Source organism: Schistocerca piceifrons, chromosome 11, assembly GCF_021461385.2.
Source record: "Schistocerca piceifrons isolate TAMUIC-IGC-003096 chromosome 11, iqSchPice1.1, whole genome shotgun sequence".
NCBI lineage: Eukaryota > Metazoa > Arthropoda > Insecta > Orthoptera > Acrididae > Schistocerca > Schistocerca piceifrons.
This window is the reverse complement of record NC_060148.1, coordinates 95,356,774-95,373,173: the sequence shown is the minus strand read 5'-3', so window position 1 is coordinate 95,373,173 and position 16,400 is coordinate 95,356,774. Positions and strand designations below refer to the sequence as shown.

Sequence of the window (16,400 nt, the reverse complement as noted above, 5' to 3'; positions counted from 1 at the left end):
ACATTCTGCCTGTGTCTGTCAATGGCCTAGCGGCAGGTACTGTTTATAAAAGACTTGGTCTAGATCTCTTTAAACCTACTGGGGAAGAAATAATACTACAGAAAAAGTCAAGAGGGTCTCCGGAAGAAGTCACAGTGTCTACAACAAAACATTTTTCTCCACACATCAAGCCAGAAACCGTGGACGCCGCTGAAACCATTAACTGCTCATAGAAGACAAGATGGGAAACATGCAAAAAAGGGGAAGCAGTATTATGGGACAGATTCTCAGGCCAAACAGAATTGTACTGGTTGTAGATTAAAATTCTGGAAAACAGAAAAATTAACCAGCCTTGCAGCAAACATGAAAAAGGAGATTAAAATTTTATGATCACATCCACAGTCTCCCAGCAACAAGAGATGCTTAAACAATTTTAAAATACACAAGAAGACAGAGAAAATATCTAGAAAGAGCCCAAATAAATTCTGTAGAAGTTGCAGACAGAAACTCGTGCAGACAAATAATTGAGAAATGGAAGTGCAGTTGGAGAACAAAACGGGGGAAAAAGAGAACAAAATGAACTGATAATTAAGGGGACCACAACCTGCCTATCTAACACTTGTTAATTTAGGCAAGTATTTGACCCATTTCTGAAAAAACTATTTGATGCAGGACCTTAATATTTTTACTGTGTGTTACATGATGATAATAGAGGCAACTCTACTAAAATCTACTTTTTTAAATTTATTAACAAAAATATTAAGTTTTTCTGCAGAAAATATTTTTTTGTGGACTTCCTAATGGGGGGAATATTAATGAATGTAGTACCAGAGGTGGCTTTTTATGTTATGCAGAGTCTCTGAAAATTTCATTCATTTATCTATGATAGTTTCTGTTTTAATGGGGCATATGTACTGAAAATTTTAGTTTGTGGGAAATTGACTTTAAAGAAAAAAACTTTTGAAATTTGTTACTTACAGTTAATTAAAACTGTCGTGCTGCATATGATGGCCCTTCTTTGGCCTCTAGCAAGTCTTCCAGCTTCTTTTTCTCCTTCCTGGATGTTTGTCTTGCTTTCTTGTCTATATTAGATGCAGACCTGTCTGCATCGGCTATTATCATTTCATCGCAGTGTTGCAGCCCAGTGGTCATATTTTCACGAGGATTAATTCCCATCTTTTTCAGTATCAAACACTTTCCAATATTAACACAATTGAATGTAATAACAGCATCATGAACTCCTAGTTTCATGTGTGCATGCCTACAAATACAGTTTTAGGAAGGCGGTTCCAAATTATGCTCTTGAAACATTCATTTGGGTTCTATATCTGCCCATGCAGACATTTCCTTAGAAGATCAGGATGAGACAAATCTCTCAAAATAGGTTTAATTGCTGTAATAACAGCAGCAGGAAGAGGATGCTGGTGAGAATAAGATTCTCCACTTGCCTGAGCCCTATTGTATTTGCGTGACAAATTTTCTCCTGATGGACACAATACATGGCTTATCAGTAGAGGACTTATGGAAGAATATGGCCCAAACATCTCTCTTCATTGTCTCTAGATTTTCTTTATTTCTCCTAATTGCCTGCCCATAGTATACCTGCAAGTTTTCTATAACCACTACTCGCAATCACACTTGAACAAAACTAACAAAGTGTTTGAAAGCATGTTGTTACAAGCAGCAGAAACAAAAGAATACCGACCGTTGCATTCCAAGGATAGTCAACACACTTGGGAGTAAGGAAAAAAAAAATCGCTAACGTGCAATGTAGGGGATATAAAGATCTAAAATATATGCAGAAAAGTCGGTGACAGAAAAGTGGGTGTGGCACATAAACACACGTGGTAGGAAAATGCTCTTTAAATGCTCGAAAAATTTTTTTTCGGCAAAACTCTTTTCAGAGTACTTAAATAAAACCTTAATCTGTCAAAATATGATGAAAACTGAAAATCGAATTTTTTTTACCTGAACCACGGTGTGGTCCCCTTAATGGAGGAGAAATGAGGACTGCGTGGAAACTCAGAAAATTGACTCTCAGAAGTAGCAATCTGCCCAGGGTTTGCATGGGTAGCACTTAAGTATCTACTGCTTAACAACTTGTCTGGTTTAGTGGTAATTTTGTTTATTGGGCAATGTGTAGAGATACGATTAAAGTTCGGAGCACTACATTAGGTAACTGAATATAAATGCAATGTGTTACAGAATACATGTGCCACGTCTACGTTCGTGCGGATAACCTGGCTGGTGTGCTGATCTCAGACCAAGAGTACCCGCATCGCGTAGCGCACACGCTCATCACAAAGGTAATATTGCACTATTGTCGCCTGTTAGTAATGTCTACCATTTCTCTGCACTGGCGGAAAGCTGCAGATTTATTTGTATGAGCAAAATCTCAATTTGTTATGTATTTGTCACAAATATGTGCAGTCCATTTCTGATTTGTTTGCTATTTCAAGTAGAATGCTCCCCAAATCTTTTCTGTAAGCAGTCTTTCACATCTTCAAAATGTTGGCAGACTGTCATTGTCAAAATGTTGGCAGACTGTCATTGTTAACTACCAAAGAGTTACTCAAGACTCTTTCTTATTGCTGAAACTAGTGTGCATGAGAAGACAGTCTTCAGTGGTCCTATTCACATACAAAAGCATACAAGGTAACACGATTCGTATGCTATACAAATGAGGTCTCAATACCAGGAATACTTACAGAAATGATTGTTGCAGCAAATGCTTACAAGGAAGGTTTGTTGGAAGTATCATGCTTGCTGGCTTGTGTGTGTGCATTGTAATGGCAGCAAATACAAATAAAATCTGTCAGATGTGTACTGACCCTGATCGAGTCGCAACAAAACTGATGCTTGAATCTGCTGATGACCGAGCTACATTCCAAAAACTAATATATGCGCAAAAGAAATATCATCTTATAGGTTGACTGTTACACAGAAGACTACAGCAACCAACCACTTTTTAAAGTGCTATTTATTTATTTAAACAGCACAGTTACCTGTTTCGAACCGATATGTTCATCTTCAGATGGCTAGTTCATGTTTTACATTACATTTCGTGTTCTGTTTCTCCACCTGACGAAACTTCATTGGGGTGGTGATGCCCTACAACCAAAACAAGATGTGAGACAACGTCTTTGCTGGCTGTTGTGGCCGAGCGGTTCGAGGCGCTTCAGTCTCGAACTGCGCTGCTGATACAGTCGCAGGTTCGAACCCTGCCTCAGGCATGGATGTGTGTGATGTCCTTAGGTTAGTTAGGTTTAAGTAGTTCTAAGTCTAGGGGACTGATGACCTCGGATATTAAGTCCCATAGTGTTTACAGCCATTTGAACCATTTGACAACGTCTTTTTAATTGTAATTGTTATTAAATGGAAGATGTTTCGGTTACTTACATGTAAGCAACCGAAACATTTTCCATTTGACGATGATGATGATGATGATTTGTTTACATCACTTAAAATCATCGTGAGGCACAAATTACAATTAAAAGACGTAATCTCACATCTTGTTTTAGCTGTGGGGCATCGCCATGCAAAGGACGTTTCGTCAGGTGGGGAAACAAAACATGAAATGTAATGTAAAACGTGAACTAGCCGTCTGAAGATGAACCTAGCAGTTTGAAATTGGTAGTGGCACTGTTTAAATAAATAAATAGCATTGTAAAAAGTGGGCGGTTGCTGTAATCTTCTGTGTAAAATTCAACCTATATTTTGTACACAGCCATGGGCTCAATATGTCAGCTTTTGACAAAATAGCAGAAATACCATCAGTGTTCTATATCTTTCTGTTTGCATGTATCGCATGCCTGAACACCATTATGCTATTTGGCGAAGCCGACATCAGATATTGGTGGGTTCAGTTTACTCCACAACAAGGGGTAAACAGTTGTAATGTGGCACCTACTTGTTACATCTGTGTAATAGGTTTTGAGCATATGAGGGTACTGCTAAGTGTTGCTATTATAATGTGCATCTTAGGAAGTAGTACATTACAATTGAGCGTTACCTACCACCCAATATTAGCTAAAGTAAATAATCTAATGAATTGAAATTTGATACAAATTTCAGTACATTCTGCTTCATAACATACTTGAAACATAATTAATAATATGAGCATGTGATTTGGAATTAGAGTTCCATAATTGATATTGAAGTGGTTTATGAGATTATTAGGAAACAGAGTTAAAAAAAACCCCTTGTGAGTGAAGTTACTGAATATGCGATTCAAAAGCTACTATAAAGAGTCATGTAGCAGCATTTTATTGGTTAATGGCATTCTATGCTTCCAGCCACATTATTATTATTATTTCTTTACTTTCTCAGACGTTAAGTCTGGTTAAAAATGGAAAGTGATGCGGACCTTGATCAAGCGTCACTTCCTTTTAACTGTACGGTATATGTTATATTGCATTTAGGAACTTTCGGGTAATTGAACATGTATCAATAATTACAGATTTCTGTATTGTATATATAAGTTTGGATGTAGCTGTATTGCATTGATGTACTGGTGGAAATTGTGTGGTATGACTCCTGTAGTTGATAGTATAATTGGTATAATGTCAACTTTATCCTGATGCCACATGTCCTTGACTTCCTCAGCCAGTTGGATGTATTTTTCAATTTTTTCTCCTGTTTTCTTTTGTATATTTGTTGTATTGGGTATGGATATTTCGATTAGTTGTGTTAATTTCTTCTTTTTATTGGTGAGTATGATGTCAGGTTTGTTATGTGGTGTTGTTTTATCTGTTATAATGGTTCTGTTCCAGTATAATTTGTATTCATCATTCTCCAGTACATTTTGTGGTGCATACTTGTATGTGGGAACGTGTTGTTTTATAAGTTTATGTTGTAAGGCAAGCTGTTGATGTAGTCAAATTAGTTTTAAAGACCCTCTACCTAATAATATATGCAGTAGTAATTTCGTTATGCACTTGAACATAAGAGGTCTGTCTGAAGGAATGATCAGGAAGCTTTATGATATAGAAAGTTTGCTAGAAAGTGTGAAACAATCTGTGAAAGTAATATGCCTTAATGAACATTGGCTAAAATCTGAAAATATCAATCTTCTAAATAAACTTACAGGTTATAAACTGGCTACCAGCTTTTGTAGGACCAATGGGTATGGAGGCTCTTGCATATTAGTTCATTCCATGGCAGACTATGATATCAGACGGAATTTTAGCCATCTGAATGAAGAAGGCACATTTGAAAGTTGTTGTATAGAACTTAAAGAGTATAACACACTAATTATCAGCATATATCGCACCCCTGGGTACCATATAAGCTCTGTATTTTTAGATAAGTTTGATACATTGCTACATAAATTAAAATGTGAGAAACTGTACAAGAAAGTGGTTATATGTGCTGACTTCAACATAGATGTAAGGACTGATGACAAATTTTCTTCACACTTAAAGAACCTGGTAGCCACAAATGGTCTAAATCTCAATTTCGATCAGTATACAAGAATTACAGCAAGCTCTGCAACATGTATTGACAATATTGTAAGTAGTTATAATTATTATGTAAAAGAAAAGTTTCTTCTAGATTTAGGAGTATCAGACCATAAAGCACTATTTGTATCACTACCGAAGCAAAATTCAGTCTGCACAACAAAAATATGTAGGAATTTCAGTCAAGAAAATGTGGAAGTATTTTGCAAAAAACTAAGCCAAACCAAGTGGACAGTCAGCAAACACACTTCCACAAGTGATAATTACAATAACTTTTTAACTGAATTCTTGGGTATATTCAATGAATGCTTCCCCTTTATAACAGTGAGGACCAGGTCCCAAAAAAGTAGATCCTGGGTAACAAAAGGAATTAGTGTGTCTAGTACTACTAAGAGGAAACTGCATATGGAGGCAAAAGTAAATCAAAGCCCTCAATTTCTTAAGCATGTAAGCACAGACAAAAAAACATTTGACAAAATAGTTAAACTAGCAAAACGTACTGCAAATAACGACTTCATTTCAAATGCAAAAAACAAATCAAAAGCTGTTTGGTCTGTTATAAGAAGTGAAGTTGGCAGTGAGGCAGAGAGAAAATGCCCTTCTAAAATAGTGATAAATGGTAGAGCTGTTACAGAACCCAGTGCCATTTGTGAATCATTCAATGACTTTTTCATAAACTGTAACAAATTTGGTGACTGTTCACCACCAGATACAAAGCCCAATATGACAGATAGCAATTGCACATGTTTTAAGTTTTCTCATGTTTCCATCTCAGATGTCATCAAAATCATAATGTCCCTAAAAAATTCAAAATCTGCGGGGTGGGATGAGGTCCCCACTGAAATAATAAAAAAAGTCCGTCACAGTATTGCATATCCACTCTCTTTCATAATCAACCAATCATTTGATGAGGGATGTTTCCCAGATCGATTAAAATATGCAGAAGTTCGGCCCATACACAAAAAAGGCAAACAAGATGAATTGGGCAACTATAGGCCAATCTCACTGTTACCAATTTTCTCAAAAATATTTGAAAGAGCTGCATGTGATCAGATTGAAAATCACAATTCATCTAACAGCATTATCTTAGGCAATCAATATGGTTTCAGAAAAGGCCGCAGCACAATCCATGCAATAAATGAATTAGTCACAAAAGTCAGCAGATGTCTTGATGATAGAATGTGTGTGTCAGGCATCTTTTGTGACCTGTCCAAAGCCTTCGACACAGTAAATCATGACCTGCTTCTCCAAAAATTGGCACGCTATGGTTTTCAAGGCAAATCTCTTAGCTGGATGTCATCATACTTGGCAAACAGAAAACAAAGAGTACTTATTAACATTAACGGCAAGAAATTTCTCTCTGGCTGGAGAAACACTCAATTAGGTGTTCCACAAGGCTCAATATTAGGGCCACTGCTTTTTCTATATTATATTAATGATATGCCATGTCAGGTCCAGTCTGATACTATCCTCTATGCAGATGACTCAACAGCCGTAGTCTGTTGTAAAAATGAGGTAGACCTAATTCATCATATTGAACAAACACTTGGGGAAGTGGAGGCATGGGTCAAAAACAATAACTTAACATTAAACTTTACAAAAACAGAAATTGTTCATTTTACCACAAAACAATCTGCACAGTCTATAAGTGAAATAAGGTATATGGACAAAAAATTAGAGACTGCAGACTGTGTCAAATTCCTTGGCGTGTTAGTCAATAAAAACCTGTTATGGAGTCGCCATGTGGACAACATACTGGGTCGACTGAATAGCCTTGTATATATTATGAATATCTCGTATAGTATTACTGATTTAGCTGTAAGAAAAACTGTATATAATGCATATTTTGTTTCAGTCATTAGGTATAGTATAATTTTCTGGGGGTCTGAAAAAATAAATTTACTTAGAGCTTTTAGACTACAAAAAAGAATCATCCGGGCAATGGTGGGAGCAAAACCAAAGCAACACTGCAAACCTTTATTTGTAAAACTGGATCTAATGAGCATTCCAAGCATATACATCTATGAAACTCTCACATTCACGAAAATGGAAACCCACAACTTTTTGAGGGCAACTTCTTCTTGCATCAATATGATACAAGACATAGAACGAGCTACATGTTACCTACCCACCGTTTAAAATCATATGAAAAAACCCCATACTATATGGGCATGAAATTTGTAAATAAAATATGGAAAGATATGGATGACCCAAATGTAAAAGGCACCAAAAGAGACCTGGAAAAATATCTGAAAGATAAATGTTACTATAGTGTAGAAGATTTCATGAATGGTAACAATGCATTATAATTGTAATTAAAATACCTCTTTGAAGATGTTACACCATGTATATTATTAGTTTGTTGTATTTTTAGTATTGTTATATATAGTGTAAAAACCGACAAGTCACCTATGTCACAATCTTTGATTGTATAAGGCATGTTATGTGATGATAAAAATTGAATTGAATTGAATTGAATTATTATTGCTACATTGTCATGTCTTCTGGGGTATTCTGTATTTGCTAGCATTGTACATCCGCTTGTGATGTGATCTACTGTTTCTATTTGTTGTTTGCAAAGTCTGCATTTATCTGTTGTGGTATTGGGATCTTTAATAATATGCTTGCTGTAATATCTGGTGTTTATTGTTTGATCCTGTATTGCAATCATGAATCCTTCCGTCTGACTGTATATATTGCCTTTTCTTAGCCATGTGTTGGATGCGTCTTGATCGATGTGTGGCTGTGTTGGATGATACGGGTGCTTGCCATGTAGTGCCTTCCCCTTCCAATTTACTTTCTTCGCATCTGTTGAAGTTATGTGATCTAAAGGGTTGTAGAAGTGGTTATGAAATTGCAGTGGTGTAGCCAATGTATTTATATGAGTGATTGCTTTGTGTATTTTGCTAGTTTCTGCTCGTTCTAGAAAGAATTTTCTTAAATTGTCTACCTGTCCATAATGTAGGTTTTTTATGTCGATGAATCCCCTTCCTCCTTCCTTTCTGCTTAATGTGAATCTTTCTGTTGCTGAATGTATGTGATGTATTCTATATTTGTGGCATTGTGAACGTGTAAGTGTATTTAGTGCTTCTAGGTCTGTGTTACTCCATTTCACTACTCCAAATGAGTAGGTCAATATTGGTATAGCATAAGTATTTATAGCTTTTGTCTTGTTTCTTGCTGTCAATTCTGTTTTCAGTATTTTTGTTAGTCTTTGTCTATATTTTTCTTTTAGTTCTTCTTTAATATTTGTATTATCTATTCCTATTTTTTGTCTGTATCCTAGATATTTATAGGCATCTGTTTTTTCCATCCCTTCTATGCAGATGCTGTGGTTATCCAATATGTAATCTTCTTGTTTAGTGTGTTTTCCCTTGACTATGCTATTTTTCTTACATTTGTCTATTCCAAAAGCCATATTTATATCATTGCTGAATACTTCTGTTATCTTTAGTAATTGGTTGAGTTGTTGATTTGTTGCTGCCAGTAGTTTTAGATCATCCATGTATAGCAAATGTGTGATTTTGTGTGAGTATGTTCCAGTAATATTGTATCCATAATTTGTATTATTTAGCATGTTGGATAGTGGGTTCAGAGCAAGGCAGAACCAGAAAGGACTTAATGAGTCTCCTTGGTATATTCCACGCTTAATCTGTATTGGCTATGATGTGATATTATCTGAATTTGTTTGGATATTAAGTGTGGTTTTCCAGTTTTTCATTACTATGTTTAGAAACTGTATCAATTTAGGATCTACTTTGTATATTTCCAATATCTGTAGTAACCGTGAGTGGGGTACACTATCAAAAGCTTTTTGGTAATCAATGTATGCGTAGTGTAGCGACCTTTGTTTGGTTTTAGCTTGATATGTCACCTCTGCATCTATTATCAGTTGCTCTTTACATCCTCATGCTCCTTTGCAGCAGCCTTTTTTGTTCTTCATTTATAATTTTGTTCTGTGTTGTATGTGTCATTAATTTCTGTGTAATGACTGAAGTTAATATTTTGTAGATTGTTGGTAGGCATGTTATGGGGCGATATTTAGCTGGGTTTGCTGTGTCTGCTTGATCTTTAGGTTTCAGATAAGTTATTCCTTGTGTAAGTGTATCAGGGAATATGTATGGGTCTGCAATGTAACTGTTAAATAATTTAGTTAGATGTGAATGTGTTGAGGTGAACTTCTTTAGCCAGAGATTTGCTATTTTATCATTTCCAGGGGCTTTCCAATTGTGCGTAGAATTAATTGCTCGGGTGACTTCATGTTGCAAAATTATCACTTCAGGCATTTGTGGTATCATCTTGTATGAGTCTTTTTCTGCTTGTATCCACCATGCATGCCTGTTATGTTGTACCGGGTTTGACCATATGTTGCTCCAGAAGTGTTCCATGTCTGTTATGTTTGGTGGATTGTCTATTTTTATGTGTGTGTTATCTATTGTTTGGTAAAATTTCTTTTGGTTTGTGTTGAATGTTTGGTTTTGTTTCCTTCTATTTTCACTTTTTTTATATCTTCTAAGTCGTTTGGCCAATGCTTGTAATTTCTGCTTCTTTTCATCTAATTGCTCTATTGCTTCTTGTTGTGAGATTTTACCTAACCTTTATCGTTTTTTGTCTGATATTTCATTTCTTATAAATTGTGTTAGCTGTCCGATGTCTTTTCTCAGTTTTTCTATTCTGATCTGTAGCCTGTGTTGCCATGCTGGTTTTGTGGGTTTCTTCTGTGTGTTGGTTGGTTCTGATCTCTGCCTAGTGTGTATATTTAGTGTAGTGAGTGCTCCTACATAAACCAGTAGTTGTAACTCTTCCATAGTTGTGTATTCATTTATTTTGTTGTGTATGATTGTGTTGATAGTTTTTATTGTTGTTTCGACTTGTGGGTTATTTGGTGGTCTATGCAAGAATGGACTAATGTCTGTATTTGTGTCTTTGTATTCTATATATGTCAACTGAAATTTTTCTTCTATATCTAACATGTGTCACTTCATGTTCTATTTGTGCTTGTGATGGTGGCTGTCTTAAGATTTTGTTTTCCTCTGATTGTTTAATTGATGCGTGTTGTTCTTTGTTTGTTTGCTCCGGGATGTTTGAGTCCATTTATTATTATTATTATTATTATTATTATTATTATTATTATTATTATTATTATTATTATAAACCTGTATGAATTATGGTAGATTGCTACTCATCGCGTAGATGAAATGTTGTTTTCATCCATGCTGAAATTTCCATTTTTTAAAACTTTATTTTAGCTGTATTTTTTTTCTTTTCTCTTTCATTATAAATCTCTGCTACTTATTTTCATTAGCTATAGTAGGCATTGGAGTTAAAGTGCTGACTAATGCACATTACACAGGTGCTGGATGAATTCGCCACAAAGATTCCTGCTTCGTCATGGCCGACGGCGGATGAACAGGCAGTGGCATTCCCACAGATAAACACATACCTGGCACGCTACCAGAACCCTCGTGAGGCGGACCCGATGACAAAAATTCAGGAGGAGCTGGACGAGACAAAGATCATTCTGGTGAGTGCTTGAAAGGCTGTCCATTTATGTACGTGAAGGTAGTTTTCCCATTTCTTTCTCAGTGTGAGCACAGAGGTTGGTACGAAAGGTGTAGAAATAAGAACTGTACAGTTGAAATTATTGATAGTGTGCAAAGAGAGAGACTTCCACGAGAGGGATGTCCAGCCACCCACGATCGTCGCATCTGTAGTGATGGTCAGTCCCTCACTAAATGTGCAGAGGGTCTCCCAAATGCCTTCACAAGACAGATATTACCCTTCCAGTCTTGCCCAGAAACAGATCTCTCCAGTCACCTAGCACCTCCTATATGCACACAGGAGCACTCCACTTCTGTCACAGTATCATCCAACTGAATCACACTCCCCATCAGGGTATCACCTACTTCTTGTTGAGTCCCGAAATGAGGAATGTCGTCCCCAATATTCTCTCCACCCCTCCCACCATGGTATTCCACTGCTTCTCTAACCGATGCAATATTCGTATCTCTCTACTGCACCCCTTGCACCATGGCTCGTATCCTTGCAGTAGACCTAGATGCAAAATTGTCCCATATATTCTTTCACCGCCACCTACCCCAGTCCTCTCCTGTCCCCATTAAATGTAGGGCCACCTGTGAAAGCAGCCATATGATCTAAAAGCTAAGCTGCAACCTCTGTGTTGCACTTTTTGTGGGCACGACAAATTAACACTCGGCCAGCCCGCACAAATGGCCACTGACAAACAGTGACTACTTCACAGCCTGCACCGTATGTGTTTTTCCTGCCAACACCAACTTTTCTGGATTGCACTGCTGGAACTCTCCCAATAACAAATTCTTCATTTGTGTAACCCACGAGGCCTCAGCCTTCGCTCATCCCCGTCCTCTACCCTCCTATCCCCTTCTGTGCTCCCACTCCAGCAGTGCGTACATCTTCTACCCCACCAGTGCCGCTCCTAGCTTTTTCCTCTTCTGTGTTTCTCAGTTGTCTGCCACGTCCCTCGCAGTTGTGGCATGTTTTATAGATCGGGGAGACCAACAGGACCATGAAGGACCAGTGTACAGAGCATAATTGTCAGACATACATAAAAATGATTGTAATACATTGCCTCGATAATAGTCATCTGATGCAATATAATAACACAGAGGTTCCTGTACTTCCAGCTTTTGAGATAGTGTTGAGAATAAACTAACGACTGGCTTTGGAAATAAAGATGAACTTTTCTGCTTAGTCACCTAGGAATCCTGTTCCCTCCCTGCTAGAGAGATAGAATTAATGTTTTTTTAATCATCCCCTGATAACTGCTCTCTCTCTCTCTCTCTCTCTCTCTCTCTCTCTCTCTCTCTCTCGTGTGTGTGTGTGTGTGTGTGTGTGTGTGTGTTTTTGCATTAACATGCACAATATTTATTGCACAGTAATGAATATTGTGGAAAAACAATATACAGACCATCACAGTTTGTATTGATAGTTTGCGCAGCATATTGAAAAAGCCTGCAGACCTTTAAAAATATTAATGCTCCCTCAATATACTGCGCAATATATTTACTGTGTGTTGCACTATGCGTGGCAGTTCTTGACTAGACCAAGAAAAATTCATTTTGTTGTGAATGAAATTCTGGAAAAAGCAAATGACACAAGATCAGGAAGTGGGCTGAAAAATGCATATGAGAGTTACCATATGGTACTTTGAGAAGTGAAATTCTTGGTTGATCAGAAAACATTGGATTCATCATTGTCCGCAATATCAAAGGAGGCTAAAAATAATGGTGTCATAACAGTTAGCAGAAATGTGTATTTTGCTTGTAGCAGTTCTGTCTTGCTAGATGAGATAAGGTCAACTGTTCTTGTAATGTAAGTTTTCAATTAGTAATCAATAAATAATTAGCAGTTGGGGTTGATTTGGGAGAGGAGACCAAACTGCGAGGTCATTGGTCTCATCGTATTTGGGAAGGATGGGGAAGGAAGTCAGCTGTGCCCTTTCAAAGGAACCATCCTGGCATTTGCCTGAAGCGATTTAGGGAAATAATGGAAAACCTAAATCAGGATGGCCGGACACGGGATTGAGCCATCATTCTCTCGAATGCGAGTCCAGTGTGCTACCACTGCACCACCTTGCTTGGTCGGTAAATAGTTTTATTTCGTTTGCAACGGGTGTTGCGGTAGAAAAGTATATAGAAAACATCACATGTTAAGAACAAATAACACAGTTCACTTCTTTAATTTGTAAATAGTTGTTGTTGTGGATTACAGGTCTTTGCTGCCATGAATGAACACCTGGTTCCTTGAAATGCTCACCAGAAGCATTTCAAACTTGTTTTGTCAATTCTGCGCAATATCCACTTTTGTTTTCCCAGGCAAGCAACACGGTCACCACAGACACTAGTTCCACATCACAGAGTGCTGACATGTTTGCTATGGAGGCAGAGCTCTAACTGATGCTTCCTGGACATAAATATTGTGCAGTACTTGGCTTCACACACCTGTGCAATACATTGACACAGTAGTGTTATGTCAATAACAATGAGCATGTGAGCTCCACTTTTCTGCATATACCATACTGCGGTTGTCTGTTAGCGTAGCACTGCCCACCGAGGGTTTAAATTCCCTTGCACAGCACACACTCATAGCTGTTGTACCTTGAAAATGATGTGATGTTGACCTTTTGAAATATCAGGTTGTGTCAAAGATGTCACCCGGCTGCATTCCTGTAAGCTGTTTGGACATTTGTCTTCTTTATTCCTGCAGATAGTTAGGATATCATCCTCTCTAATTCTTTCTGCTACGTTGTGCATTATATTACCCATGGCAAGATAAAAGTAAACTTTGTTGCAGGACCAACCTTATGATGTTTGTCTCGTAAGCATGTCGGTGGTGACTTTAGGTCTGTAGATGATATGAAGCTGAAGTGTTAGTGGCTATCGGAAGGTTTCCACTCAATCGTGTACAGAACTCAACAATTTTAGTTTCACTGATTAACACTTTTCATCATCTTTAATAGACTTCATTGGGCCGATGAGCAGTTCAGTAGATATAAGGGAAATAATCAGCTTTCACATAAGGCTAGACCCTATAATACTTAACATTTGTACTTCAGTGGCAAAGTTAATTGTTTTGGTGTGGCACTGAATACATACGAGGGGGCCGTCAAAGGAGAAAACCGAACATCCACCACAATGGGACCGTGGAATAGTTCCATTCAAAAGTAATCACCACACACGTTAAGATGTTTATCCCACTTGGAGAAAAGATGATCAGTTCGTGTTTTCTGTCTACAGCTCGTGGACTAGTAGCTAGCGTTGCTGCCTCTGGATCACAGGGTCCCGGGTTCAATTCCCGGCCATGTTGGTGATTTTTTTCTGCCCAGAGACTGGGTGTTTGTGTTGTCTTCTTCATCAGCATCATTTGTGACAGTGGCTGGATTGTATTGTGTAAAACAAATTGGACTGTGCCAAAAATTGGAATTTGTACGGGTGTTGATGACTGTGCAGTTGAGCCACACACAAACCTATCATCATCATCATCATCATCATCATCATTATGTTTTTTAGAATGCAGTCAGCCACTGATGAATCCACAACCTCACGAACACTTGCATTGCCGTGTCCAACTGAAATAGATGTCCACACGTGTCTTCCATCAGGCCACCAAAGATACGAAAATCACACAGTGAAAGATCTGGATTATATGGAATTTGGTGTAGTGTTTCTCAACCAAATCGCTGAAGCGTAGCATGTAACTGATAGGCAGTTTGGCGACGATCGTGCAATGGAATTATTCCGTCAGACAGCATTCTGACAGCCCGAGGGCAAATGACAGAGCAGACAGCGGAAACATCGCACATCTTCCACTCCAAAGAAACCAAAGGCTCTACACACAAGTTCCAGTAAGGTCACGATGACCTCTGACTGTAGAGGCCTCCTCCTTGTTGAGTTCTCGAGCCTGGAACTGGAATCGATGCGCAGCACTATGAAGACACTGTGGTGCACCATAAAGTCAGAATGCCCGAACTGTAAAGTCAAAATGCACGGGAATGCTGTTGGACGAAATCATCTTGTTGCATGATAATGAATGCCCTCACACTGCCAATTGGACGAAAGCTATGCTTCAGAGATTTGTTTAAGAAGCATTAGAGCATCATCTGTACAGCTGTGTGTTTTTCGCATCTTTGGCAACCTGAAGAAAGACGTGCGTGTACTTTGATTTCAGCCGGACAAAGAAGTACAAGAGGGTGTGTGGTTGTGGATCTGCTAGCAGCTCAACCCCATTTAAGGAAACAAACTGATCATTTCTTTCCCTCCCAGTAGGATAAATGATTAACACGTGTGGTGACTACTTTCGAATGGAACCATTCCACTGTCGCATTGTGGTGGGTGTTTGGTTTTCATTGGTCTAACTCTTTTAGTTCACATTTACACAAAAGCAAAACAGTTTGTATTAGGCAGTGTCCTATGGTAATTTGTTCCAGTAGATTATTCTTCTGTAGTTCAATTAATCTAGTCTATAATGAACTCCACAGTGTCTAACAATCACTGGTTTTGATGACAATTACATTTTACACATATGTAAATCACAAGACAGTCCACTAAAATGTCCATTAATTTAGTTTACAGAATTCACTCGAAAGTTATTAAACATTCGAGTTCTTGGGTTTTGTACTGTCTGCTGTGAATATTTTTGCTTTCAACGAACATCCGTGTGATGTGAGGTCAGTACTTCTCTCCTACTTTAGCGTAGTCTTACTCTCATAGTATGTTACATCTACATGGTAATTCTGCAAATCACATTTAAATGCCTGGCAGAGGGTTCATGAAACCACCTTCACAACAATTCTCTGTTATTCCAATCTCGTATAGTGACCAGAAAGGATGAACACCTATTATCTTTCTGTACGAGCTCTGATTTCCCTTATTTTATCGTGGAGATCATTTCTCCATATATAGGTCGGTGTCAAAAAAATATTTTCGCATTTGGGGGGAGAAAGTTGGTGATTGCAATTTCGTGAGAAAATTCTGCCACACTGAAAAACACCTTCATTTTAATGATGTCCAGCCCAAATCCTGTATCATTTCAGTGACACTCTCCCCCATATTTCGTGATAATACAAAACGTGCTGCCCTTCTTTGAACTATTTCGCTGTACTCCGTCAATCTTATCTGGTAAAGATCCCACTTTGCACAGCAGTATCTAAAAGAGGACAGACAAGTGTAGTGTAGGCAGTCTCCTTAGTAGATCTGTTACATTTTCTAAGTGTCCTGCCAATAAAAGGCAGTCTTTGGTTAACCTTCCCCACAACATTTTCTCTGTGTTCCTTCCAATTTAAGTTGTTCGTGATTGTAATTCGTAGGTATTTAGTTGAAGTTATGGCCTTTAGATTTGACTGGTTTATCGTGTAGCCGAAGTTTAATGGATTCCTTTTTGCACTCATGTGGATGACCTCACACTTTTCGTTATTTGGGGCAA

The 16,400-nt window shown here is 37.9% G+C and overlaps 1 protein-coding gene across 1 annotated transcript in view; it reads left to right on the top strand.

The window, feature by feature from the left end:
* LOC124719923 (synaptobrevin homolog YKT6) overlaps window positions 1–16,400 on the top strand; it is a 47,773-nt gene that overhangs the window by 11,613 nt on the left and 19,760 nt on the right. Inside the window, exons 2-3 of the mRNA XM_047245120.1 lie at window positions 2,185–2,285; window positions 10,792–10,962. Coding sequence (XP_047101076.1) covers window positions 2,185–2,285; window positions 10,792–10,962 — 272 coding nt within the window. The remainder of the gene's footprint in view (window positions 1–2,184; window positions 2,286–10,791; window positions 10,963–16,400) is intronic.